Source organism: Podarcis gaigeae (genome assembly GCF_964106915.1).
Source record: "Podarcis gaigeae genome assembly, chromosome: 8".
Taxonomy (NCBI): Eukaryota; Metazoa; Chordata; class Lepidosauria; order Squamata; family Lacertidae; genus Podarcis; species Podarcis gaigeae.
Window position 1 is genome coordinate 65,347,958 of NC_139684.1, and position 25,458 is coordinate 65,373,415.

At 44.2% G+C, this 25,458-nt stretch overlaps 1 protein-coding gene and 1 long non-coding RNA gene across 9 annotated transcripts in view; both read right to left on the reverse strand.

The window, feature by feature from the left end:
- The window catches only part of SESN2 (sestrin 2), a 57,231-nt gene that overhangs the window by 9,875 nt on the left and 21,898 nt on the right, over positions 1-25,458 (reverse strand). For 6 of the 8 annotated variants that reach the window (XM_083750803.1, XM_083750802.1, XM_083750805.1 and 3 more), the window contains exons 2-4: positions 6,441-6,506; positions 2,015-2,212; positions 326-508 (exon numbers count right to left, since the gene is read on the reverse strand). In XM_083750803.1, coding sequence (XP_083606929.1) covers positions 326-508; positions 2,015-2,212; positions 6,441-6,506 — 447 coding nt within the window. Of the gene's footprint in view, positions 1-325; positions 509-2,014; positions 2,213-6,440; positions 6,507-6,714; positions 6,830-13,287; positions 13,627-25,458 lie in introns of those variants that run through there. The other 2 variants (XM_083750808.1, XM_083750809.1) reach the window with 2 other exon arrangements.
- LOC310850007 lies at positions 19,762-25,242 on the reverse strand. The gene is made up of 2 exons (XR_014567193.1): positions 23,488-25,242; positions 19,762-20,084 (listed from the first exon to the last, which is right to left on the reverse strand). It is a non-coding gene; the product is annotated as an uncharacterized lncRNA (long non-coding RNA).

Genomic DNA, 25,458 nt, shown 5'->3' on the forward strand with positions numbered 1-25,458 from the left:
TGATGTCATCTGATTGACAGGCAGGTTGTCTTGCCCAACAAAGATGGTCCATAGGGTGGTGCCAGATAATGATCTGGCTCACAGGCCAAAAATGTACTCTATCCCTGCAACAGACAAGAATGGTCTGACCGGGTATGAGTCAACTTCATATATTTGTAAGTGAATCACTTTCTGTGGCCTGCCATTAACAAGAAAATGGGTGAGTTTTTTGTTTTCTTTTTTTAAAAGAGCAATGGTCTTATGAATCAATACATAGTCCTCTGTGGAGTTCTCAATGGATGTTCGCGCAACTCCCAATTCCTTCCTTCCACCCTTATTTACTCACCTCAATGTGTTCCTTGGTAATCAACCAGGGCCGGTGGGCCAGGATCTTGTTGATTTCGTTGAGGTTCCTCAGTTTCTGTGGGGCATACTGCAAGCCTCGCAGCCACTCTGGGTCCCCACCCACCTGCAGGAACTCCCCCATGTGGAAGCCAACCAGATAGGAACACTGATGTCTTGCAGCAGCCTGAGAAAAAATGGGGTGACTTAATAAGAGGGGTAACTCATAAAGAAATGCAGGAGAACAGTCTCTGCCAGGAATCAGAGTACATGGCCACATTAACAACATGGGACCCAGATTTGGGGGAAAGCTTCCCATTGGGCTGTGCTTAATTAGCCACCCTGAGCCCGGTCTTGGCTAGGGAGGGTGGGGTATAAATAAAATTTATTATTATTAATAATAATAATTTCTAAAAACAAGGGATACACAGGAAGCAGTTTTCTACTGCCAAGACCATCGGCCCACTATGCTTTCTCTAGCTTGGTGCCTTCTACATTGCTGGGTTCCTAGCCAGCTCCAGCCAGAGTGGCCAATGGTCAGGGATGATGGGAGTTGTAGTCCAGCAGCATCTGGAGGACAACAGCCTGGGGGAAGCTGGTCTACACTGATGGACAGTGGCTCCACACAGGTTCAGACAGGTGTCTTTCCTGGCCAAATGTGGAGGTGCCAGGAAGTAAACTAGGGACCTGGCCTTCTGCATGACAAGTACATGTTCTGCCACTGAGCAGAGGTGCTACTGAGGTGGACCCAAGTTAGTCATGTACCTCAATTTCAATGGATCTTCTCTGAGTAAGACCAACATTGAAAGCTGCACGCTGATACTGCTTTAAATGTGCAGTGCAGAAGGGGCCTCTAAAATTCTAGGTCTTGCGAGGGAAGTCAGTAAGGAGTGTGCAGTTAGGCAACACAAACACACAAAAGTGACCAGCAGCCAGAGGGAAATAAGATGGGAATTTAATCAGAATGATTTGTTTAATGGTCATGAATGATTCACATATGGTGGCAAATTGATTTTCTTTTGCCTAACTGCCAATCACATTACTTTTAAAAATGTTACATTTATAACTTTTATTTGATTCTCATTTATTATACCTTACTTTCTGATGTTCAGAGGTTATTTTGTATAGCTGTTTTCTACCTTCCACACATTTTTGTAGTTAATTCTATGGTGTAATGTTTATTTTGATACTAAAGAGGATTCAGAGGACTTATTATTTTGATACTAAACAAGATTTATTTCAATGCTTAGCCGTGTTTTAGGGAATGTAGAAATGATCTGGGCACTTTTAGTATTTGCTGTATATTTAAGACATTTTAATCTATGCCGTAAACTGCTCAGAGTTTTGTTTAAATATAAGCAGCATGTAGGTTGTCCAAATAAATAGAAATACAAAGTGAAACAGTGATAGAAACAGCCACTCCATTTAAAAAACAAACAAACAAAAACCTGCCATTTTGTAGGTGTTGGTGGGGATGTGGCTGCCCGGGGCAATGCTATGACCACTGGAAGGATTAGAAACAACTCTGAGGTAATTCTGTCGTAATTCAAAACACAGAATCTAAACAGGTGCAGGGATAGCTAGGGAATTAAATAATAATAATAATAATACGAAGAAGAAACATTTTAAAATGAGGTGTTCTTTAAAATCTACACCTACTGACCCAGGTTCCCATTTCTCCTCAGTCACTCACCATGATGGCAATGTAATGGCGCTTGTGATATGGCAAAGGCCCATCCATCCGCAGCAGGAGGTACTGAGTTTTCCAGAAGCTTGTCAGGTACTCAGGATGCAGCCCCATCACCATGGTAATGTTATCCACCCTGCCTGTGGAAACAAAGGCCTCAATGAAGAGGCGCCGCTGGGCACTCTCTACTCCTTCTTGTAGGATCTACAACAGGTTAAAAAAAAAAAGGCAGGAATGTAATGGGTTTTCCAGGGGAGCCTCTTTTATTGAGCATTTGTGCCTATTAGCTTGCAAAAAAAATAATAATAAAAATACGCAGAAGTTAGGTTGCATCCAGTCTTTAACGGGGCATTTGTTCACATTTATTTGCGGGCAGGTTATATGGTGAAGAGCTCCACTAGTTTTCCCCATTACTTCCCTAATCACAAAAAGTACAATCCTTTATGAAAAGTGAATTTGTTGTGCTAGAGTGACAAAGTGCTTTAATTCACTTTAACCGCGCAAACCTAGATTTCCCAGTCCGCACTTGAAACCCTCCTGCAAAATACTTAAAGTCTGGAGTTAACCCTGAGTGCCTATATAGTTTTTGGAGTTGCTAAAAGCACTTCAAATACACAATTGTCAAATACACAATGTTACCAAAACAACCCTGTCCAAGTAGATTACCATCTCTATGGGCAGATCCAAACCATACCTTTAAAGGACATGACTCCCTGCCCCTGACTAGAACTCTGGGAACGGCAGCACCACTTTCACATCATCCTTAACAAATTACAGATCCCAGAATTATTTAGGGGAAGTCACTTGTTTATTGCTCTGTATTTTATGCTTTTTTAATGTTGTAAGCCGCCCTGAATCCCAACTTGGGGGAAAGATATGTTATAAAACTATTAAAGAAATAAATCAATGTGCTTTAAACATGCACTGGATGTGCTTCAAATGTATGAGGCAGATCTGGCCCTACTAAAGTCACAGGAAGCCTGCAATAAATCCATTCAATTGTCACAGCTTCACCTGAAGGAATTCCTCTCCTTTACAGAGAGAGCAAAGCCTGGCATACTTTTTAGCCAACTCGACATTGCACTTTTCAAAGTTTATTGAGCGAGAGAGAGAGAGAGAGAGAGAGAGAGAGAGAGAGAGAGAGAAAGAAATTTAGCTGTTTCCCACAGCAGCTGAAGGGCTCCGCCATCTGATGCAATCGGGTTGTTTGTTCAAATTCCAGGCCAAAAAAACAGCCACCACCAACAGCCCAGCCCATCACACACCTCCTTGCCCCTCCTGCTTGGCAGGGAAATTTCAAAAAACACGGCTCTCTCGCTTGCTGGAATCAAAATCCTGCCTGGTGACGTCTCTGGAAGCAGATACTGTCCTTGTGGCCAGCACCACAGAGCTGTCCAGGAACAGAACCCATATCATTTCCCCAGCCAGACCAGCCAATGGCTCAATGGCTCCGAGCGGCACCCCCTTGTGAAGGAGGGGAGAGGAGCTGGCACTGGGCCAGAGAGAAAAGGAGAAAGGGGCAGCTGTCAGCCCAGAAGGACCCCCCCCACCCCAAAGGCTGCACACACACCATATATTTAAAGCACCCCCTCCAACAATCCCGGGAACTATAGTTTTCAGGGGTAGTGGGAGTTGCAGCTGTGCTGGGATAAACTACAGTTCCCAGGACTCGGGGGTGTGTGCGCTTTGAATGTGGTGTGTGCCTGCAGCTGAAGTCTGTAACAGGAGCAGAGTTACAAAGGATTTGAACAGATTTATGCTGCCCGAAGAGTCCCCCACCCCACCCCACCCCTGGGCTTGAAAGGAAGGGTGAGGATGGCATCTGATGGGTGCAACAGTGGCCAGGGAGAGGTAGCTGGCGCTCAGTCTTTTGATAAGTTGTTTGTGCATACACAGGGAGGGAAGGTCACTTGATAAATAAGGAGATGACGACATCACAGGGCAACGCTCACACATGTGTCACTCCCATCACAGGAAGAAAAGAAAAAAAGCACAAGGGTGGGGGAAGCCAAGGACTTTGCTGTGGCAATAAGCAAATAGCACTCCGTGTTATGTGTTGCCCTGCTGGAAAGCCAGCAGGGCTGGCTGCCCCCCAAAAACCAGGAAGGGGTGGGGGTGGTGATGGGGAGGGATTAACACCTCAGATGACTCTGAACCCATGGCCAGCAGTTTTGCAAGATTGCCAGAGGTCAGGGAAAGAAACAAGTAAACAATAATCCATCTCTGTTGCTTTAGGCAAGAAAACCACCATAGAAGAGGGCAACCCTTCTTCAAGGTGCGAGGAAAACATGGGGGAAATACAGGATATTTATTTTTATTTCAGTGCTGGTGGTGAGAGGGGTTGATTTTCATTTGCAGCCTCCCTTCCTTCATCCCAGTTAAATAGGCAGCACCCCAGAAGCAATACAGTCGTACCTTGGATCCCGAAAGCCTTGCGAATCGAACACTTTGGCTCCCAAACGCCGCAAAGCAGAAGTGAGTGTTCCAGTTTGTAAAACATTATTTGGAACCCGAACGTCCTCCGCGGCCTCTGATTGGCTGGAGGAGCTTACTGCAGCCAATCGGAAGTTGCGTCTTGGTTTCTGAACGCTTTGGAAGTTGAATGGACTTCTGGAACTGATTCCATTCGACTTCCAAGGTACCACTGTATTTTGACACACACACAAAAATATATCCTATATATACAAATAGCAAACTTGTTCTTAATGCAAATCCTTATCTAGGCAAAATAGTACCATCCATGCATGAGGAGGGGAGAGACGTTAGCAGAGCCAGGGGAGCGCCAAGATTTGCAGGAATACAATTTTTTAATTTGTAAGAATAAAAAGTCAAGTGGATCCCTTTACCCTCCAAAAAAGCTCACTGACAGCCAAACATGCTTAACAGCCACAGGAACAAGGTGGGTAGGGGGGCACCCGGAACATAGTGTTCTCAAAAAGTGCATGGGTGGCCGGCCTTCTAGGGGCAGGGGAGAATGGAGTTTTCTCAAAAAGGGCATGGCTGGCTGGTAGGCCTTCTGAAGAAGAGCACTCCGCACTGCAACATTTTCTTGCAGCTCCTACTAATAAAATAATTGATGTTCTGGTATTTGCTTCTTATCAGCAGAACAACAAACTATTTATGTTATCAGTACAAGGGAACAACAAACCTGTTTTTAGCTACTGCAGTTTCCCTCTGGGAATCGGAATTTATGAAGCAGTTTGACTGGCTTTTTCTAGCCTCCTTTAAGGAACATGATCCCTAGACTTCAGCAGAGGGCAGTCAGGCTCAGAGACAAGTGACTGAGGTCACCCAGTGAGCACCATGGCTGAGTGGGAACTTGAGCCCCGATCTCCCAGGACCTAGTCCGACACTAACCATAACACTGCCTTGATTAATTGTCATGGAAGTATGGTCTATAATTATCTCAATAAATAGATAAAACAGAAGCTGGAGACAGTGGTGTGTAGTGCTCAGAACAGTGGTAGCTAGAGATCACAAGACAGTCTTCTCTCCCAAAAGGAAATTCGTCCCACCCACCCCGAGGTTTTTTAAAAGACAGTGTTGGGGCCCAGCCAGGTCTCTCTAGATCTGTTCATGCAATTTACACACCTGTTCCTTCACTGTGTGCACAGAAATACACCCAGGGATTTTTTTCAGCCAGAACTCTCCAGACGTCAGTTCTGGCACCTCTCAGGTGGGCGCCATTGCCATTATAAGAGGCGTTCATGGTGAGTTCTGGCACCTCTTTTTCTAGAGAAATAGCACTGAATACACATGTTCCTTCCTAACATGGAACCCAACAAACCCCACCCCCAAACCCAGCTCCAGTTCCCCTAGCTGAAACATTCTCTCATCCCAAAGTATTGCTTCCTCAAAAACGAAACCAAATAACAGGGGCACTGACTAACAAGAGAGCTATTCCCATGCTCAGGATCACCCTGAGGTTTACACAATTAAACAAAATGACGACTACATATGGCACAAGGAAGATAGAGAATGTTCAGCCATGGAATATTGAGTGTGGGAACCCTGAACAGCAGGAACCCTGAATAACAGTACTCCTGCTTATAGACAGCAAGCACACTGCACCTTTGCTAATATTTATTATTTGTCGATACTCAGTTCTTTAATATTATAGCACCTGAGGACTACTAGATGCTGAATGCTTGCCGGCTATTTTCTTGTGCATATGAGAGATCTCAAGTACATAGCCTGTTTGTTAAGGGTGCTGGGAACTGTAGCACTGCGAGGAACAAACTATGGTTCCCAGGATTCCTGCCCCAAGGGAATGTGTCTGCAGCTAGAGCTAACCTTCCCAGCACCCAGACTCCTCCCCGCCCCCCCAGATCCATCCCCATAAATGCAAAAATAACTAGCACCATCACTGCAAGGTGCTCTCTAGTAAGGCCTGGCAGAGAGAGAAAAAGAAGTTCCAAGCTGTGCATCTTACCTCTTCCACCGGGATGAAGGAACTGGGGCCTCTTCCCAACTGCCGGGGGATTTTGACTCCTCTGTCCTGGAAAATGAAAGGAACAGCTGTTTTTAAAAGAACCAACACTCACATCAAAGGGGATTCTGTCCCACCCAGTTACCTCTTCCCTGGGAGGACAGCCATTGCCAGAGGCTGTCCGTCACAGTTTGGGGGTGGAGGAAGGGTGGGGTGGGGAGAGTAAGGCAAGAGTGAAAGAAAGCACAAAGGAGTGGGGGGGGGGAGTGCGCCAGACCCTAGAGAGCAAAGGCTGCTGGAAACTTCAAGTTAGGCTCTGCGGATGAGATGTCTTTTTCTCAACCTCTCCTCCTTGCAAAAGCCGCTTGGAGCAATAGCCCCGGAGGAATTGCATCAGATAAAAGACCTGCCCAGAACTGGTTAGCTCACTGTGAAGTTTGGGGATTTCCATCAACCTCCCCCACGTTGAAAAAAGAAAGCGACAATATCTCTTAAAGGAGGAGGAGCTGGTCACCCTTTGCTTTTGACTCAGGAATTCTGCTACCTGATGAAAACGGTCCAAAGCGTTACAGGGAGATCTCCCCTCTCCCTGCAACAGAGGACCTAGCCTTGCATCAGCAAGACGATCTCCCCAGGACAGGAGACGTTTGGTAACCTAGTTTCTCTCTCACACTCCACAGACCAGCGGTGCCAGGGCAAGAAGAGCTGCAGGCTGGAAGACTTTTATCTAGACAGCTGATCCTAAAAGCCACCTGCTGAATTCCAAGACTAGACAAACAGAAGGCAGACAAACCCAGATCACCACCTGCCACTTCTCTGCTGTGCTTTAGGCCAATGGCTAAGAGGGGTTTTGTTGAAGGCGTCAACTGAAGACAGCTTAGTGCTGCAGGGCCTCCGAGCACTCTCTCCCCCCCCCCCACCTGAGCGGAGAGTTTTCTGGCACTCCTAGACAGGACTGGGAGGTCTGTGTATATCAGAGAGCCAGGCCTACACTCCCTGCTGGCTCAGTACTGAAGAGGGAAAGCTGAGCAAGCAGTGCTTATGCGCTACAACACAGAGGAACGTAGTATTGTGCCCTAAATTTTGCAAGAGAGATTGGCTACCAGTGGAGTAATCTCTATGCACTGACCAAAGCTAAGGTCGACAGATGCAATTGCCAGCTCGCCGCTGGCGAGTGCATCTTTTTAACCTGGCGACTGCAGCATTGGAATCTGGAGAAGAACATGGATTTGTCCTCCAACAGCGTGTGGATTCTAGGAAACTCCTATTCCCGCTCTGGAAACCATACCGCTGTGAGGGGTATAGGGGTTTTGATACTGCTTTAAAGGCACAGTGCAAATGGGCCCCCAGAAGTTATACAGGACTTTTCAGCACCACCCCCAGAGGTCAAAACGCTTCAGCTTGATTATCTCAGTGATCTTTCAAACAACCCTGCTGTTCAGGCCCTGTATCCACCCCAGTATGCAGAAGTAACATGGAGCAGGGAATTCAGTAAAGGCTACTTAAGTGAGCTCTTGACGGAGTCAGGAGTTGAACTAGAAACCTCGGCTGGCTCTTAGCTGCTGCACCACACCAGGGCTCTCTTATTAAAATGTTTCCCCATGCATGGCAATTTCAGGACGAACACTGCTCTATAGGCAACCAGCAACCACATCTTCCCATTTCTTGACTGTGCTGGAGCTTTCAAAAAAGTTAATTACATCCAACAATAACATGCAAAGTTAGTAACCCTGAGGGCTTATCATCTACTTTTGATGTGGCTGTCAGCACCAAACAAGCTGTTCACCACAAAATTAAGAGATACAATTAGAGCCAGCAGAAACTCAGGGGTTTTTTTTTTATAAAAAACCCGTAAGTTACCAAAGGTAGGAGTGTGGAGGCAGAGAGAAAGGGAGGGGGAAAAGGACAAGCAGCAACACATTGGCCAACATGTCTTCAAAAGCCAGTCATGAGATTTAAAACAGCCTTCTCCTGGTGACCTGCAGATGTCGTGGGTCCCCATCTCCCATCAACCCCAGTCAGAACGGCCTGTGATTAGGGATAATAGAAGTTGTAGGCAAACAACATCTAGTGGGCACCAGGTTGGGGAAGCCTGCAAAAGATGCCCCTTTAGGCAGAATGTAGTGATTTAACACTCTCTTCAGGTGTCCATTCTTTCCTATCACCTCACAGAAGTTCATTGAATTTTTTAAATGCCGCTTTTACTTATTTACTCTAGAAATTTAAAAAAAGAAATTGAGTGTTGTCACAATGAAGGAAAGTAATAAGGAATTAGCCTGCATTTTGGAGGGTTAAGTACGTTCAAACATCACTGCAGGCCAGATTTGCAAATGGATAAAACTGATCAAAGAATGGCATAAAGGAGCCTTCTGAAGAGCTGATGGTATGAATTTAAAAGGAGAAACAACCTCCACTTTATTATGGTGTTGGTCACAAACTCAAAGGTAGCAAGATCCCTAGTGAAGGTTGCTAAGATATCACCACTTTATGTCCTTTACGTTTGGTATTTTACCTTGTTGTTTGTTCTTGTGCTAGTATTCTAATTTCTTTACGTAAGTACTGTATTGCATTTGTAGAGTTATAGTCATAGAACTGTAGAGTTGGAAGGGACCAAGGGTCATCTAGTCCAACGCCCTGCAATGCAGGAATCTCAACACGAGTTTCAGTAATAAAAAAGCAACTCAGATTTAGGAACACAAGAAGCTACCTTATGCCAAGCCAGACCACTGGGTCGGTCTACCTCAGTGCTGTCTACACTGACGGGCAGCAGCTCCCCAGGATTTCAGGCACCAGTCTCTTTCAGTGGGGATTGAATTTGGGACATTCTGCATGCAAGGCAGATTCTCTGCCACCAAACTTGCAGCCCTAGAATCCTTAGGACTGTAGGAATACACACATACTCTTCTCAAAAAGTGAATTTTCCCAACTGCAACAAATGCAACTGTCTTGCTCAGGACAAACATAAGTCTGGATGAGCCCTAATTAAAATACTATTTTGTTCAAAACCTTCAGAGTTTCCATTTGGGCCTTTTCATATCCCTTTCTATTTTAAAAGTGCACATAAAAAAATAAGATATTCAAACGCAACAGAACACTACTGTTTGAAAATGTAGGTATGGACATCTGTAGGGATACCAGAAAACTTCAACAAAAATGGAAACGGGAGCAGAAATTGCTGGTGTTCCCTTATTCATCCCATGTCTGGAAGGCTAAACAATCCAAGAAATATTATCTGTGGTCAGTGTTGTCATTCTTCAGTCCACAAATGAAATGTGTTTGATAAATTGCCGTCGCCACCCCCCACAATTTGCATTGTGTGCGGATTAATGTAACTGATTATGTAATTAATTCACCATAGCGGAAAAGAAGATGAATAATGCGGTTCTTGTTGGAAGCCAAATTGCAGCGGAACAGAAACAGCGCAGCATGCAATGCATCCAAGGTGGAACAGAAGTAGATTGCCTTCTTATATCCCTACTGACCAGAATGTAGCGGTGGGTTTCTGCTGTTTTGAGTGCATGATCACCACGGGCAAAACGTGATTTTGTTAGCAAACAGTGAGCAAAACTGTCCTAGATGTTCCCTCCCATCAAGTCACGGCCGTTCTAGCGCTGCTCTCTGCAAGCGTGAGAACACAAGTTGCCTGTGGGTTGGAGGGTGAGCGGGGCTATTTATTCCACACACACCCCTTTTTTAGACTTTCATTAAACATTGAAAAAACGGAGCGAGCGAGCAACACATACAAACAAGTAGAAAAAAAGAAGCCCACAAACCAGTATTTACACTTGCGCAGCTGGCTAAATAAAGGGTTAAAGAAAAGCTTCCTTATTTCACAGTCTCCAAAAATGCTGACTCCCTGGAATGACACTTTTTTTTTTAAATGGAAAGAGCCAGAAGCCTATATCCAGAGGCACACACAAGACACTGGTGAACTAACCTTTGCCACTCTTCCTTCTCTCTCCCCGCCCCCCCCCCGCCACCATGCACACACCCTAACCAAGCAAGTCTAACTCAGCTCAAATATAAAGCTCTCCAAAGCTGCTGACTCGACAGACTTTTTTCCAGCCTCTGAGACAGACAGACAGACAGACAGACAGACAGACAGACACACACACACACACACACACACACACACACACACAGAAAGACACACAGAGCTTTGATAAAGGGAGGGTGAGAAAGCTGAGAAAGAGGGGAGGGAGAATAGGAAGGTCAGGCCTCAGCTGGAGGCGCTTCAGATTGCCTAAACAGCAACTAAACTGGACTCCTTTTTTGTCGCCAGATACTAGAGCCAGCCAATCACAGCATGGAACAAACACAAGATTTTGTAATCCTTTGAGCTGCCATAAAATAAGCTTCAAAGCTTTGAAAGTGCAATATAAATCATCACAGGTGGTCATTAGTAATACAGGCTATATTTATATCCCACTCACCTTATTTCTTTCCCTGATCATCTTAACCATCACTTTTTCCCCCCAAGACAGAGTAAACTTTATAATTAATTCACTTACAGAGGAACAATGAACCACGCCAGCATGGTCAATTCCACATCTCTAGCCAGCATGGTCAATTGCATACAGCGCAAATGTCCCGTTTTGAGTGGGACACCTTGGATTGACAGAAGCCACCCCGATCCAAATCCTGGATGTCCCATTTTGGCTCCTGTGCTCTGAATGTGCCACACATTCTTGGTCCCATGCTGCGGTGCAAGACAGTTGGCTCACACCAGAGTGCGGAACCAAAAAATGGAACAGCCGGTGTACTTATGGAAGCTGGTGCTGCACTTCCGGGATTTCAGCCAATGGGGACCAAAGGAGTGTGGAAGCAAAAGACACATGTCTTTGGGGGGTATGCAATTGTCAAGGAGGAGAGAATAATAATTATTATATTATTTATATCCCACCCACCTGGCTGGGTTTCCATGCAACATCTGAAGGGCTACAGGTTCCTCATCCCTCTTCAAAGGCAATCACTTGTGATTAAAAGGTGGCCCTTCTTCCATTTTTAAAACTGTCTGGCGGGTGGTGACTAGGGAACATGCCATCCCAACAATGCCTGACCCCGCATATATGGAATGCCCTCACCAGGAAGGAAGACTTGGCTCCCAAAACTGACATATTGTCAGTGCCAGGCAAAGCCATTCCTCTTTTTCTCAGGTATTGGTGGGTTATTGTTTTTCCTTGCAGCAGTTGGGGCATCCCCTCCACACTGTGGGGGGCTGTGTGTGATGGTTAGACCCATGTTAGCGGGATAATTTGTTTTTTATGATATTATTTCCTCATGTTGTGCTTCGTTTTAATGATTTTGTTTTTCATATGTTGCGTATTTTACTATTACTTCTAAGTAACTCTGAAGCACTTGTGTAAAGCTACAGCTAATAAAACACAAATAATAAAATGCCCTCCTTTCCATTGTTTTAAGTGTGATTTCAGGTCTCTTTTCTCCATCCATCCTAATTCAATACTTTTATTTTGCGAAGGGATATGTGTTATTTTAATATATAGCTCAAAAAAGTGAAAACATGGCAAAACAACAGAGAACTTAAATAACATAGGATCACTACAGCTGTCTGCACATAATAGCAAAAAATCTAGCAAGCAGGAGGGTATTTGTTGGAGAGTGCAAAGAGGCAAGTTGGATTAGGTAATAAACCATGGAATTTTTTTGTTTTGTTACAGGTTAGCATATGGTTGGTCTGAGAATGGCTGGTTCATCCACTGGTTCCTGACAGTTCCAGAAACAGGCATATTGGTCTGGCACCTGTATATGTGCACCATCATTTTGTCAATGGAAAAATTAAATCTTGCCAAGTTGTGTTAAATTAATCTGTGTCTCTTAAACAGCATGTTCTTCCAGTATGGCAAAGTTTCATTGCTTTGGCACACAGGTGACTATTATTAGCCATTGTTTTCTAGCATGGATATTATTAGCCAGAGCCGGCATGGGGTGCCTATGGCTTTGGGATGCAGTTGAACCAAAACTCCCATCAGTCTCAGCCAGCATGATCAATGGCCAGGAATTATGGGAGTTGCGGTTCAACATCTGGAGGGCTACAGCTTCCCCATCACTGAAGAGAAAAACACGGCAATTACCCAACAAAGATTGGCAGGTCAGTCTGTGGCATGATTTGCTAGCAAACCTTGGCCATTGCAAAAACAGGGAAACAGGTCTTAGCCATGCAAAACAAAAGAAATGAATGCATTAAAGCACTGAACTGGATTGTGAAGTTTATAATGTAAGCACTCACTTCAAAGCTTGGGTTGGATAAATTTAACTTTCTCTCAACAATAGGACAGATGCCTTGAAACATAAATCAATCAGCGAGGAGCTGTTTGTACTGAATCCCTTTGCATGGAAAAAAACAAACCTGTGAAAGCAAGCCCAACCATGCCTCATCCACCCCCATCCCCGCAGCAAGCCAACAGACGTATTTTTCGCATTTGAAAAGCTCGAAAATTGCTACCAGGTACCTACTTCAAGGGACTAATCCACATGCTCTCAGTCACTTGAAGACCAGTGGTGCCAAGTTTGGCAGATACATAAAACCAGAAGTTATAAGTGTATCCCATGTAAGGATTAATAGGAGAGTCTCAGATCTGAAAAGACTGAAGAGCTGAACTTTTGCTGCCTCTCCATTCTTCCAGATGGGAATTTCCTGTTGATAACTTATATATAATCTATTTACTCTCAAGTGTTCCCAGTAAGTCAGTGGACCAGCTCAAAGCAAGTGAATTGTCAACCCAAACAAAAAAAGGTCTCTCCCCTTTCAACATGGATCTCTGATGTCAAGCAGCCAAGCAACATTTATTTACTCTCATTTCCTTACAACCAAAAAGTCAGACTGACCTACCTTGATTTTGGTCTCGGTCTCTCTCTCTCTCTCTTAAAAAAGAGGGGTAGCTTCTTTTTGCCTGCCTTCACAACAGAACTTAAGCCCGATCACTTCCCATCCTCAGCGGCTTCTGTGCTTCCTGTTCTAACACATTGCATCCCTAAATAGTCTTGTGTCTGCCCACAGATGCATCACGTCACAGACCAATTCCCTATGATGCAACTTGTTTCCACCAAGAGGGTGTGGAGCTGAAACAGAGGACTACTTTGGGGAACAGGCAAGTCAGCCAAAACGGATTGTTCTCCCTAAAGGGGAATACTCAGATTATGGATTCTTGCCTCTGCCACCCACCTCCTCTTGATCTGATTAATCTCATCCTCCAAGCCTCCCACTGGCACAGCAGTTGAACCAAATGTCCCCACCTTCTCTGTTAAGACACAAAACCCATGCACAAATCCTACACAGTCTGTTCACTCAAGCCTGGCAACATTGACTTTATCAAACTCTAGAACATGGGCATAGTCAGGGGCGCTGGGGGCAGCTGCCCTCCCCCCAAATCAACTGAGGTTCTGTGCCCCCAACAAAAGGCCTGTCCCTCCAACAAAAATCCTGGCTACGCCCATGATCTAGAATGAATGCAGGTGAAAGGAGAAGAATCAGCCTCAAAGAGGGCCTCCCAGTTCAGAAAATGATTACAGCAATGATCTACCTAGCAGGGTGGTAATAATAAGAAAAGAATCTGTAAATCACTTTATACAATTTTAACAAGTCACTTCTTAGTGCCTCCACTTCCTTGTCTGTTCTGCCAACCATCTCTCCCTCAATGCAAAGACTGTTTTTATCTCTTGTCTTTAAAGGAGTAGTTTAAGGCTTCCCCTTACTTTCTTGATTAAATGATTTTTGGTTAACCATTTAAAAACTCCACCAACCACTTTTTTTTACCCATCCCCATGCCTCCACTTCCTAATTTCCTTGTTTCATAGAATGATGGGGGCGAGAGTATGTTCAGTTGACATTTTACCGAGAAGCTGCCTCATCTTGACTTCCCCAAAATGATAAGCAAACCAAAATGCAGCTAGCCACACTTCTCCAAATTTCGCAATGCAGTTCTCCAACAATAAAAATGTGCATATTATTGGAAAATCTGCCTGAAAATGTAAATGTAAACAGCTCAGGACCACAATACCTCAAGAAGCACTTGTCTCCACATGAACCTACCTTGACCCTAAGATGATTCTCTGAGGTCCTTCTCCGTGTGCCTCCTCCATGACAAGTCTGAAGGGTGGCAACATGAGAACAGGCCTTTTCTGCAGTGGCCCCCCTTTTGTGAATACTCTCCCCCCAGGGCGCTTTCACTATATACCATTAGGCATCAGGTGAAAATGATCCTTGACAATCAAGCCTTTGACCGATTAACATCCAATCACCTTTTAAATATGTCGTGGGAGATTATTGGTTTCTTTTGGTTCTTATTTTTATTATGTATTTTGTATCTTTTATGTTGTATTTTTAGGTTGCAAACCACCCTGAGATCTATGGGTGAAGGGTGGTATATAAATTTGATTAATAAATAAATTAATAATAAATATTAAACAACATTGCTTGCAAAGATGTGTTCATTGGGAGAAACATAGCAGGCCACAGGTTGTCTATCTGTGGTCTACACCAGTTGGTACCAACTCTCTTAAGTTTTCAGACAACGGTCTTTTATCAAACCTGCCTGGAAATGCTGGGAATCGAACCAGGGAACTTTTGCGCACAGAACATGTGTTCTGCTACAGTGCTCCGATTCCTCCACTGTAGCTACAGGGAACGGAAAAGCCTGCTCTTTGCCCTTTGCTAGATGTTTGACTCCCCACTCACCCCCACAGAACAGTATATTCAAGATGAAGCTGGATGTTGGAAGGTTCAGGACAGCTGAAATAAAGCACTTCTTCAGGCACTGCATAGACAAATTGTGGAACTCGGTCCCACAAGAGGTAATAATGGCGACCAACTTGGATGGTTTTAAAAGGGGATTAGACAAATTCATAGGAGTACAAGTTCATGGCTACTGGCTATGATGGCTATTGCTCTGTCTCCATGATCAGAGGCAGTAATGCATCTGAATACCAGCTGCTGGGAACACAGGAGGGGAAAGGGCTCTTGCAGTCAGGTCCTGCTTGCGGTTTCTCACAGGCACCTTGTTGGACAAGGTGAGAACAGGATGGTGGCCTTGGATCCAGCAGGACCCTTCCTATTCTCCAAGATTCTTATTTGATAATTTGGCAGCAAGTTTAATGATCCAGTTCATATACTTTTTCCTGCGTGTTTGTATAGGGACTGTAATTTTAATACAAACTGTTGTGAACTTTTATGTGGTATTCTAATAAACTATAAGGCAAAGGAGGGAGGGAACCCAGGCACCTGATATTACAGGTCTCTTATAGATGGAAGCATTTCCGAGTCTGAAACAAACATTTCAGGTGAAGCTGGAGAAAAGGCAATGCTGACTCGCCCGTCTAAAATTTAAAGCAAATCAAAGATTGTAACTGATCCCCATCACCAAAGTACACATGAGATACTACTATAAAGGCAGACAAAACTTCCATGCTTTTCCACAAATGCCCTGACCATCAACTGGTCCAAGGCTGTTCTCAGGCACACCAAATCCCAGCTGAGATACCCAGCACATGCTAACATAGAAAGTGCATGATAAAGCATCTTGGAATGGCGGTTAGGTTTATTAAAACATGTCCTCCATAATAACTAAGGCTTATTAAAACTAATTAACCATAGCAACATCCTCCTCTGGCTACAATATCTCGACTGAAGTAGAGGGTGATTGTCTCAATTTGTCTGATCCCACAGGCAACGGTGCCATCAGGCGACCAGACACCTAAACTTGGCGGATTTCAGCCTGGGAAGTGGCTCCATTATCACTCTGAAAGAGACGGTATCGGATACCCAAGTCACCCAACGAGAGCCAGCGTGCTGACTAGGTAGGGTGACTCCGCAGGAGATGAGACGCAACGCTTAGTCAGGAATTGGCAGGAGCATACTTGATAAGCAAGTCAGGAAAGGTTAAGCAAATTACAAGCCGTGCAACAAAACAAGGTTATTATAGCGTCATAAACTCAGGAGGCCAAAGAGGCTGCTCAGTCTGTTGGAGCCTACAGAACCAAAGCCAATCAGCTGAGTCGGCTCTTTAGGTTGACCCAACATCCCCAGTTTTATTTTATTCTTTTGCCACCTTTCTATTAACCACCCGTCTCGCCTGACAATCCACAAGGTGGCTTTATCTTAAAATCCGATACCAAGCACTAAATAAATTAAACCTTAGCCACATAAACATGAGCAAAATTACCCATCAGACCAGCAGCTACTAATATAGATCCATGGCAGGTCTCTTACTGGTCCCAAGGTAAGCTGGAATAGCAGTCTTAGGCACCATCTTGGCCTAAGGGCAGTTTGTTAAAGATGCTGAGAGTTGTTAGAGGAGACCTTTATTCCTGCCACAGAGCTATAATTCCCAGAGCTCCCAGGGAAGAAGGATTGCTGACAAGGGAGCCCTAGACCTGCTTCAGTGAGGGGGTAGATTCAGTGGGGCCTATGGAGAAGGGCTGGCTCAGAGGGCCTGGGTTCATCAACCCTAGCTGGCAGGGATCAAGAGTCAGGGATGATGAGAGCTGAAGTTCAATCAGATCCAGAGAGCTATCTTTCCATGGGTCAGTCTAGCTCAACATCGTTTACACCAGCTGTGGCTGATGGGAAGTTGTAGCCAACACATTCTGAAGGGCACCAAGTTGGCAAAGGCTTGTCTATCGGCACTGGCAGTGGATCTTCAGGTTTCCAGATCTGAGTCTTTCCCAGCCTTATTTGGAGATGCTGGGAACTGAACCCAGGAACTTCTGCATGAGACCATCCCAAACGAAGGACCATGTAAGTTGCACTTTGATGAGTATTTTTTTCCAAAAGAGCTTTCTACCTCTTTAAATACGGTATATGTAGCCCAGTTATTTTATTGACTGAAATGTAAGAATTGAAATCCGTGCACTTGAATACATTATTTCAGCTCCTGCACTATTGTTCCGTTTCCGAAGTTCAAGGCCGGCTGCTTTCTCTTATGCAGCCAAAACGGCACCACTCACTCACTAAAGGAAGCTTTCAGAAGGCTCAGGAGACTTGCCAAGGTTTACAGAAGCACAAAAAATACCCTAAGTAACTAAGGGAGCATCCTTCCCCAAAAAGCTCAATAGGGGCTGAGGATGTTCAATGGCTAAAGAATGCTGACTGCCTTCTGGAGAAAGGGAAAAAAGAAAACCAGAAATTGAAGGTCTTGAAAGAAGGCAATGCTGGTTGGCTGGCACCATGAACAGAAGCACTTCACACTGCAACGTTTTGTTCCAGGTTCCATTTGTTCTATGCCTATTCATCATGAAGTGGGGCATTCTTGCTCAGAGCTGCACCCTCTGCTGGCATATAAGGGACTTGACTGCTGTCGCCTATGCCTTTATGTGGTGCTGCCCATGAAGATAGCACAAAAATTGCAACAGGTGCTATTGGGTGCTGGTCAGTAATTTCACCAGTACTTACAATGGGCCCAGAAGCACTCTGGTCACGGGTTCAAGTTAGCCTTGGCCTATGAATCCCTCCTTGTTGACAGATAAGGGAATTACACAGGGTGACACAGCTAGGTGCTTCCAGTTTTGCATTTGGCTAGAAAAACAGGATATATAACCTGGCAAGCGAGTAATCTGTGGGCCATTACAGACATAACATTCTTGGCTTGGTAAACAATGGCTTGGTAAGCAAAGAACCAGTATTGGGCCTTCACATTCCTCCCTGCTGTGCCAGCCTCCACATTGTGACCCTCCAGTCTCTCTTTAAACCACAGATCCCCACTATCATGTCCAAGGTGGGAAATGCTCAATGTTGATTTCAGTAACCAGAATCTTAAACCCATAAGGTTTAAAATCCTGATGGGAGCTAAAGTCCAACATTGGGGGGCGGTGGATAGGTTCCCTACCCATGGTTTCTAAACTATTATTCTTATGTGCACATACTCATATGACCCCTGATATTTTTGCCCAATCTGTTGTTTCCAAACTGAAAAGCTGTTCCAGCAAAAAGCTACTTTGTGATGTCACAGACATCAGGTCGACCAGCCCTCTGTTCTGCCTGAAACTAGCACAACTTCCCACCCCCAGAGCTCAATCCTCAGACGATTGTACACATGACAACAGCGTCGTGAGTTTACTTTCCAGAAGAGAGGCTCTATTCCAAAATCCACATTTGGGCAATACCCTTATTAAGCTAATCAACGTGTTACAGAATGGCATGTACACATCAGAGCTCTCCAAAACGCCCCATCAGACCAGATGAAGGTTTCTTGGGAGTTGTCAAACAGGAATTAAGAGAAACCAGGCAGTTTGTATACAGTGGTACCTCGGGTTACAGACGCTTCAGGTTACAGACTCCGCTAACCCAGAAACAGTATATCGGGTTAAGAACTTTGCTTCAGGATGAGAACAGAAATCACGCAGCAGCAGCACAAGGCCCCATTAGCTAAAGTGGTACCTCAGGTTAAGAACAGTTTCAGGTTAAGAACGGACCTCCAGAAAGAACCTATGGCACACGTGCCAGAGAGGGCACTCAGAGCTCTCCCTGTGGACACACGCGCCATCGCCCCAGCAGGGACATAGCTTCCATGCTGGGGGTGGGGGAGGAGGAGGAGAGGAGGGTTTGCGTACGCCATCCCAAGCCTGTGGCAAGCATCGAGGGGCTGAGCAGGCATTGACTTTTGATGCGCCACGGCCTCCCGCCAGTCTGTTTTTCCTACTCAGGAGTAAGACACCTTGAGTTCAGCAGGTCTTAAGTCCCAGGTCATTTAGCATATAAAGATGGCAACCTAAGAAGGGGCTGCTGGGTTTACATGTTTGCTGGGCTATCCTGCAGAAGCCAACAGGGAAATTCATTTCGTGGAGGCTGCGATCAAATGCCAGCTGAAGAAACAGCAAATAATAATAGTAGTAGCAATAATAATAATAATAATAATATCCTACCCATCTGGCTGGGTTTATTTATTTATTTATTTGTATGTGCGCACGCAGACAATCATTATTATCTCATATTAAAAACTGGGAGAGGGTGGATCTTAGTACAGCCCTTCAGTGTACACTAGTGGCCAAAATCGTGGAACCTTCTGGAAAAAACGTTTTTCCGAGGTTTGATGGCTCGTAATACCACTTGTTTTGGAGTAATACCAGTGCTTTTTTTTCTGTGGGGATGCAGGGGGACGCATACTCCTAAACATTTTGTGAATTTAATGGGAGAAGAAATTCACTATATTTATTTTCCCTGATTTGAACTGTATTTATTTTCCCCTGGTGGTGTTTTTCTTGAGTCAAAATGAGAGTACCCCTAAACATTTATTAAGAAAAAGAAGCACTGAGTTATACCATAAAATTTTATATCAATGGAAAAGATAATTTAATGAAGAATATAATGCAATAACTTTTATGAAGGATTATTTATTACAACAGAAGTCATAAAGAAGAAACGTGAAACACACAGAAAAAATGAGATATACAGGTTAAATTGCCATGTTGGCACTTTGCGATAAATAAGTGGGTTTGGGGTTGCAGTTTGGGCCCTCGGTCTCTAAAAGGTTCACCATCACTGCTATAGGCCCTGGTGGTCTGGGAAGTTCCTCTGGCTGCTCCTGTCCAACAGCCTCAGGCACAATCGTCTCCCTATTTTCTGCAGTCAGTTCTGAGCCCTGAATTTGACCATCTGGTGCCCCTGCAGCCTCCAACTCCATATCAGTGTTAGATCTAAGGGCCAAGACATATACATTTAAGCTGCATCGTAATCATAACTGGTATGCTAGGTTAAAAAGGAATTCAAAAGAAGCCAAACTGGGTAGCTTTTCTTACAGACTGGAAGGAATGCTCCCTCAGAAAATAGGCATTTTTGTTGGCTTAATAAAGTTATTGCCACTATGGGCCAAAAGAGCTACTTTGACCTTGATAGTTTTTATGTAGGTTCTGGATTTGTACGTTGAAGACATAGAACATCCCCTTCACCTGTTAGGATACGGAGACTAGGGACCAATTGTGGCTTTTTGCAGCATACAAAGGGATGATACTAATACAGGAATGAAGCAAAATAGGAAATCTCGAAGGTGCATTTGAAGCAGTTTGTTGAAGCCTGTCTGTTTTGAATTAGGGGACTGTTCTTTGGGGGACCACTGAATCAGTTTCTGCAAGTGCTGGGTTTAATGCAATCTTGCAGACTATGTGATAATTCTCTCTTTACATTAATAGATAGAGCGCAAAACTGCCTTATCCCTACTTTGCAGAAACCAGCTCAGAGGTCTCCCAACCTGAAATGCGCTGGGCCTTAAAGAACTTTTTCAAGTGCATATTTTAAGTCCCCTCTTTCTCTGCAGCACATTAGTATACAAGCAGTGAAAATGTGTTTACCTTGCAATGTATAAGTAGGGGTGAACAATTACGTCAATTTAGGTTTCTCCCAGTTACTCATTTTCCATGATTAAACTCTGTTCTCCACATTTCCAAATCAGTATGTGATTATTAGTTTTAAAGAGGGCCCCCATGAAAATTCATCAGCATCTTAGTGTGTACTTCTAATATACACATTTGCATAGCAATTTCTGCAAATACAATGCATTTTTGTATACTCTTTGCACTCACATACACACACCCACATAAAATTTATTGTAGCATACACATTTTTAGATACATTAATTGGCTACTAAACACTGCATTGCAAAATTCAGAGACGTGCAAATGTCAAAGGATGGCTGTCTTCTTCTATTGTTGCTTCAGAAAGTGTGAATCAGGTATGCTCACCTCTAAATTTGAACCATCAGATTTCTACTCCATCGCTATGTATAATTCAAAGGCTGCATTCAGACAGGTTTTTATTTCATTCTCCCAACGTTCTTCTGGAAACCAAGCCTTATGAGGAACAGTTGAGGGAGTTGGCTAAGAGGAGACTGAGAGGAGATATGATAGCCATCTTCAAATATCTGAAGGGCTGTCACATGGAGCAAGCTTGTTTCCTCCTGCTCTGGAGGATAGGACCCATACCAATGGATTCAAGTTACAAGAAAGGAGATTCTGACTAAACATCAAGAACATTCTGACAGTAAGAGGTGTTAAGAACAAACTCCCCTGGGAGGTGGTGGATTCCCCTTCAATGGAGGTTTTTAAGCAGAGGTTGGATGGCCATCTGTCATGGATGCTCTAGTTGAGATTCCTGCACTGCCGGGGATGGGACCGGATTACCCTTGGTGTCCCTTCCATCTCTACAATTCTATGTTTCTTTATCAGATAATTTCCATGTCTTATGTGAGATTTCACACAAGCCACTTGTGAAATCCAGTGGAAACGTAGCACTCATTTCAGCGCTATTTGCTTCCAGAAAAAAATCTGTTTGTAGCCCCACTAACCCAGAAAACCATACAGCTCTTTCCCGCCATTTAAAATTTAGCACAGCATAGAAGTACCGTATTTTTCCTTCTAGAAGACTGCCCTATGTACAAGACACCCCCTATTTTGGGGAACTCAGATTTAAGAAAATGGGGGGAGATGTATCCGTGTATAAGACACCCCCTAATTTTTGACATTATTTTTTAGGGAAAAACCCTAGTCTTATACATGGAAAAATATGTTACAGATAGGTAGCCGTGTTGGTCTGCCATAGTCAAAACAAAAAACTTAGTTGGTCTTTAAGGTGCTACTGGAAGGAATTTTTTTGTTTTGACTACGGAAAAATATGGTATATTGTTCAAAAAGCCACAGTTCCATAATGCAACAGGTAAAAGATTGTAAAAGGTACATTAGAATCTGGGATAGAAGTGGTAATATTGTAAGGAAAAGTAATGCAATAATCCCCACATCTGAATGTGCCTGAAATCAGGTCTGTAAATACTTCCCCAATTACCTCCCTGTGGCATGTACAGGTCTGTAAATACTTCCCCAATTACCTCCCTGTGGCATGTACAGCTGCAACCACACCACCATGTATTCCATTTTCACAACATTTCCCCAACTGTTCAGTTCTACATTGCATCTGAGCTTTCACACGATGCAAAAGTTACTTCCAGAACTATGGAGGAATGTAGTGAAACATAGCACTCATTTCCATTTTATTTGCAGACAGATTTTTTTTTCCGGAAGCAAACAACACGGAAGTCAGCACTAAATTTGCACTACAGTATATTTCACTACAGTTCCAGAAGTGGCTTTTACGTCACATCAAAGCTCAAATATAAAGTTGAACTGAACAATTAGGGAAAAGTTGTGAAAATTGAATTAACTGCCGTGAAGTCTCAGAATAACTTTTAGGCAACCAAACCAATCAGCTTTTGCAAGTGGAAAGGATTCCGCCTCTGCCCACCCCCTCCTCTTTTTAAGGTCAATGATATTTCATAAATGACTAACACAGGTATTTGCAGGCCAAAAACAGGCTAATAAACATTTATGAGCGATTAACTTTTGTGAACTCGTTTGCAAGGCTGCAATAAATCTGTAACAGGCAACACGATCCTTAGAAGCAGCAGCTCTTGGATTGCAAAATCACCGGCTGAGATTGAACAGCCTCAAGCAGATAATCTTTCCGACTACCAATGCAGTTCTATGCATGGGTTCCTGGGTGTAACCACCACCAAACATAGTGGAACTTAGCTACGAGGAAACAGTATGAACCCAAGTGCATAGTTAAACTATGGATGTAGCAATGACTGCCAACTTGAATGGTTTTAAAAGAGGATTAGGCAAATTCATAGAGGGCAAGTCTATTAATGTCCATGTTTGGGTGTAATGCTAAGCCAAACCATTGTTTAGCATGAGCATGCTAATTTCCAAGGAGAAGATGGCAGTTGTTTTGCTGCTCCCTGGTGTTTTTCTAGTATATTTATTTGTTTTATTTCAAAAATTTATAAACTGCTTTATTGTTAAATAACCCTCAAAGCTATGTACAAAAAGGAATAAAACAATGAATGGTTAGTGTAGCAGCTAAACCGAAGTGTTGTCCAAACCTAGGCCCAAAATTTGTTTTTTTGCTTACAGGCCATGGTGAATGAGAGACCTTAACCACAAGTCGGTAGCATTTTAAGATTCCCCCCCCCCCCCACAAAAGCCTTGCAGGAGGAATACTGCCACTACAGTCAGAGTACAATTTTAAAATTAAGAGTGTGAAGTACCTCACCCAATTCTGTTCATGCAAAGAGTTTGAAACTAGAGGTGTGGAAGCTGAGGCGCTTAAGACTACAATTCCCATCACCCTGACCTCCGCCCTCTCCGACTGGGGCTGATGGGAACTGTGAGTCCACCACATCTGGACTGCAATTCCTGATTCAAGAAGCTGAAGAACAGTTTGCCTTTATGTTGGGGAAGGTATCTGGAGGATTGGATTTCTCCCTTTCTCTCTTTTCCAAGAGAGAACTGTTTTCTCCTCAAATAAGTTTTTTTGCCAACTGCCTTCCTTAGTTACAATGAGTTACATCTGTCTGTTTTGGTTTCTCTCAGTTTCTAAAGTTTTCCAATCTTATGCTCAGCTCTCCACATTGGCACATCAGTTTAAAAATAATGCTAAAAAGTGGGATATTGTTCCGTAAGTGCCCACCATTGCTAATTCTCAAACCTGAAAAATAAAAGTCCACTTAAACAGACAGGAAAATGATGCAGCCATAACAAACGGAATCAAAAAGACTCCTGTAATTAACAAAAGGTATCTCATCTGTACTCCTTCAGATCCACTGCCCTCCATTGTGTGAAGGTCTCCGGCTTCCTCAATACTCTACCCTTGCTACCATGCTGCCCCTTCTGCATAAAGATAAGGTAAAGGGGCCCCTGACTGTTAGGTCCAGTTGCGGACGACTCTGGAGTTGTGTGCTCATCTCGCTTTACTGGCTGAGGGAGCCAACGTTTGTCCACAGACAGTTTTTCTGGGTCATGTGGCCAGCATGACTAACTCGCTTCTGGCGAAACCAGAGCAGCACACGGAAACGCCATTTACCTTCCTGCTGGAGCGGTACCTATTTATCTACTTGCATTTTTAAGTGCTTTCAAACTGCTAGGTTGGCAGGAGCTGGGACTGAACAACGGGAGCTCACCCCCAGAGTGGGGATTCGAACTGCCAACCTTCCGATCAGCAAGCCCTTGGCTCAGTGGTTTACACCACAGCGCCACCCGCCACCTTCTGCATAGAATAGAACAATTCTGCACTGCCACTACTCTTCTTTCAAACACCTCCCTGAAGTCCTAGTTCCGATGCCCTACTATAACTCAGTCTGTCACTAGTACACCTAAGCTGGGACAGTAGCAAGCTGCCTTATGCCGAGTCAGAATATTGAGTCCATCTTGCTCAGTACTGCCTACACCAACTGGCAGCAACCCTCCAGAGTTTCAGGCAGGAATCTCTCCCAGCACTTCTTGGAGCTGCTGGGGATTGAACCTAGAATCTTCTGCATGCAAAGCAGATATTCTGTCACTAAGCTACAGACCTTTCCCACGTGCAACAGAAACAACCACATATCGTTTCCCTGTTTATCCCTGCCTTGGCTTCCTCTAATGTTCAATCTATGTCAGATTTTTGATTACGGACTCCTTGGGGCAGTGACCTGGCCTCTTTTCACGATGTAAAAGTGGCATGCACCCTGATGGTACTATATTAAACTACCATCAACAATCCCTTTCCTTGTGCAGTTCAATACATGCCCAGGTATACAGGGAAATTAAAGAGGACCATCACTAAAGCAGTGCATAAATAATTGCAGGTGCTCCCAATTCACAGTGTAGTTCCACATTTAAAACCTTAGCAAATCTGGGTCCACTATACCTTCCATAGCATCTACTCTATTTATATGATTTACTAGGGGCTGTCAACCTCACTCATTCTGCTTGCCAACCCCTTTGTCGCCTCCCCTTTCCCCTGTAACTGGCCAACCCCTCCTCCCTTCATCCATCCCCTTTCCTATCCCTTCACAGCTCACTCAAATCTCTCCTCCCCTCATTGCTCCCCAAGCCCCAACTCACAGCAGCTGCCCCACCCTCTTGTAAAGGAGAGAGGAGGCACTTCAGAAAACCTCCATTAAGCAACTTGCCTGGGCCACCTGCCACTCACATTGCTTTCTAATTCACCTGTCTTCCATTCTGAAATCATGCTGGAATTGGTGTG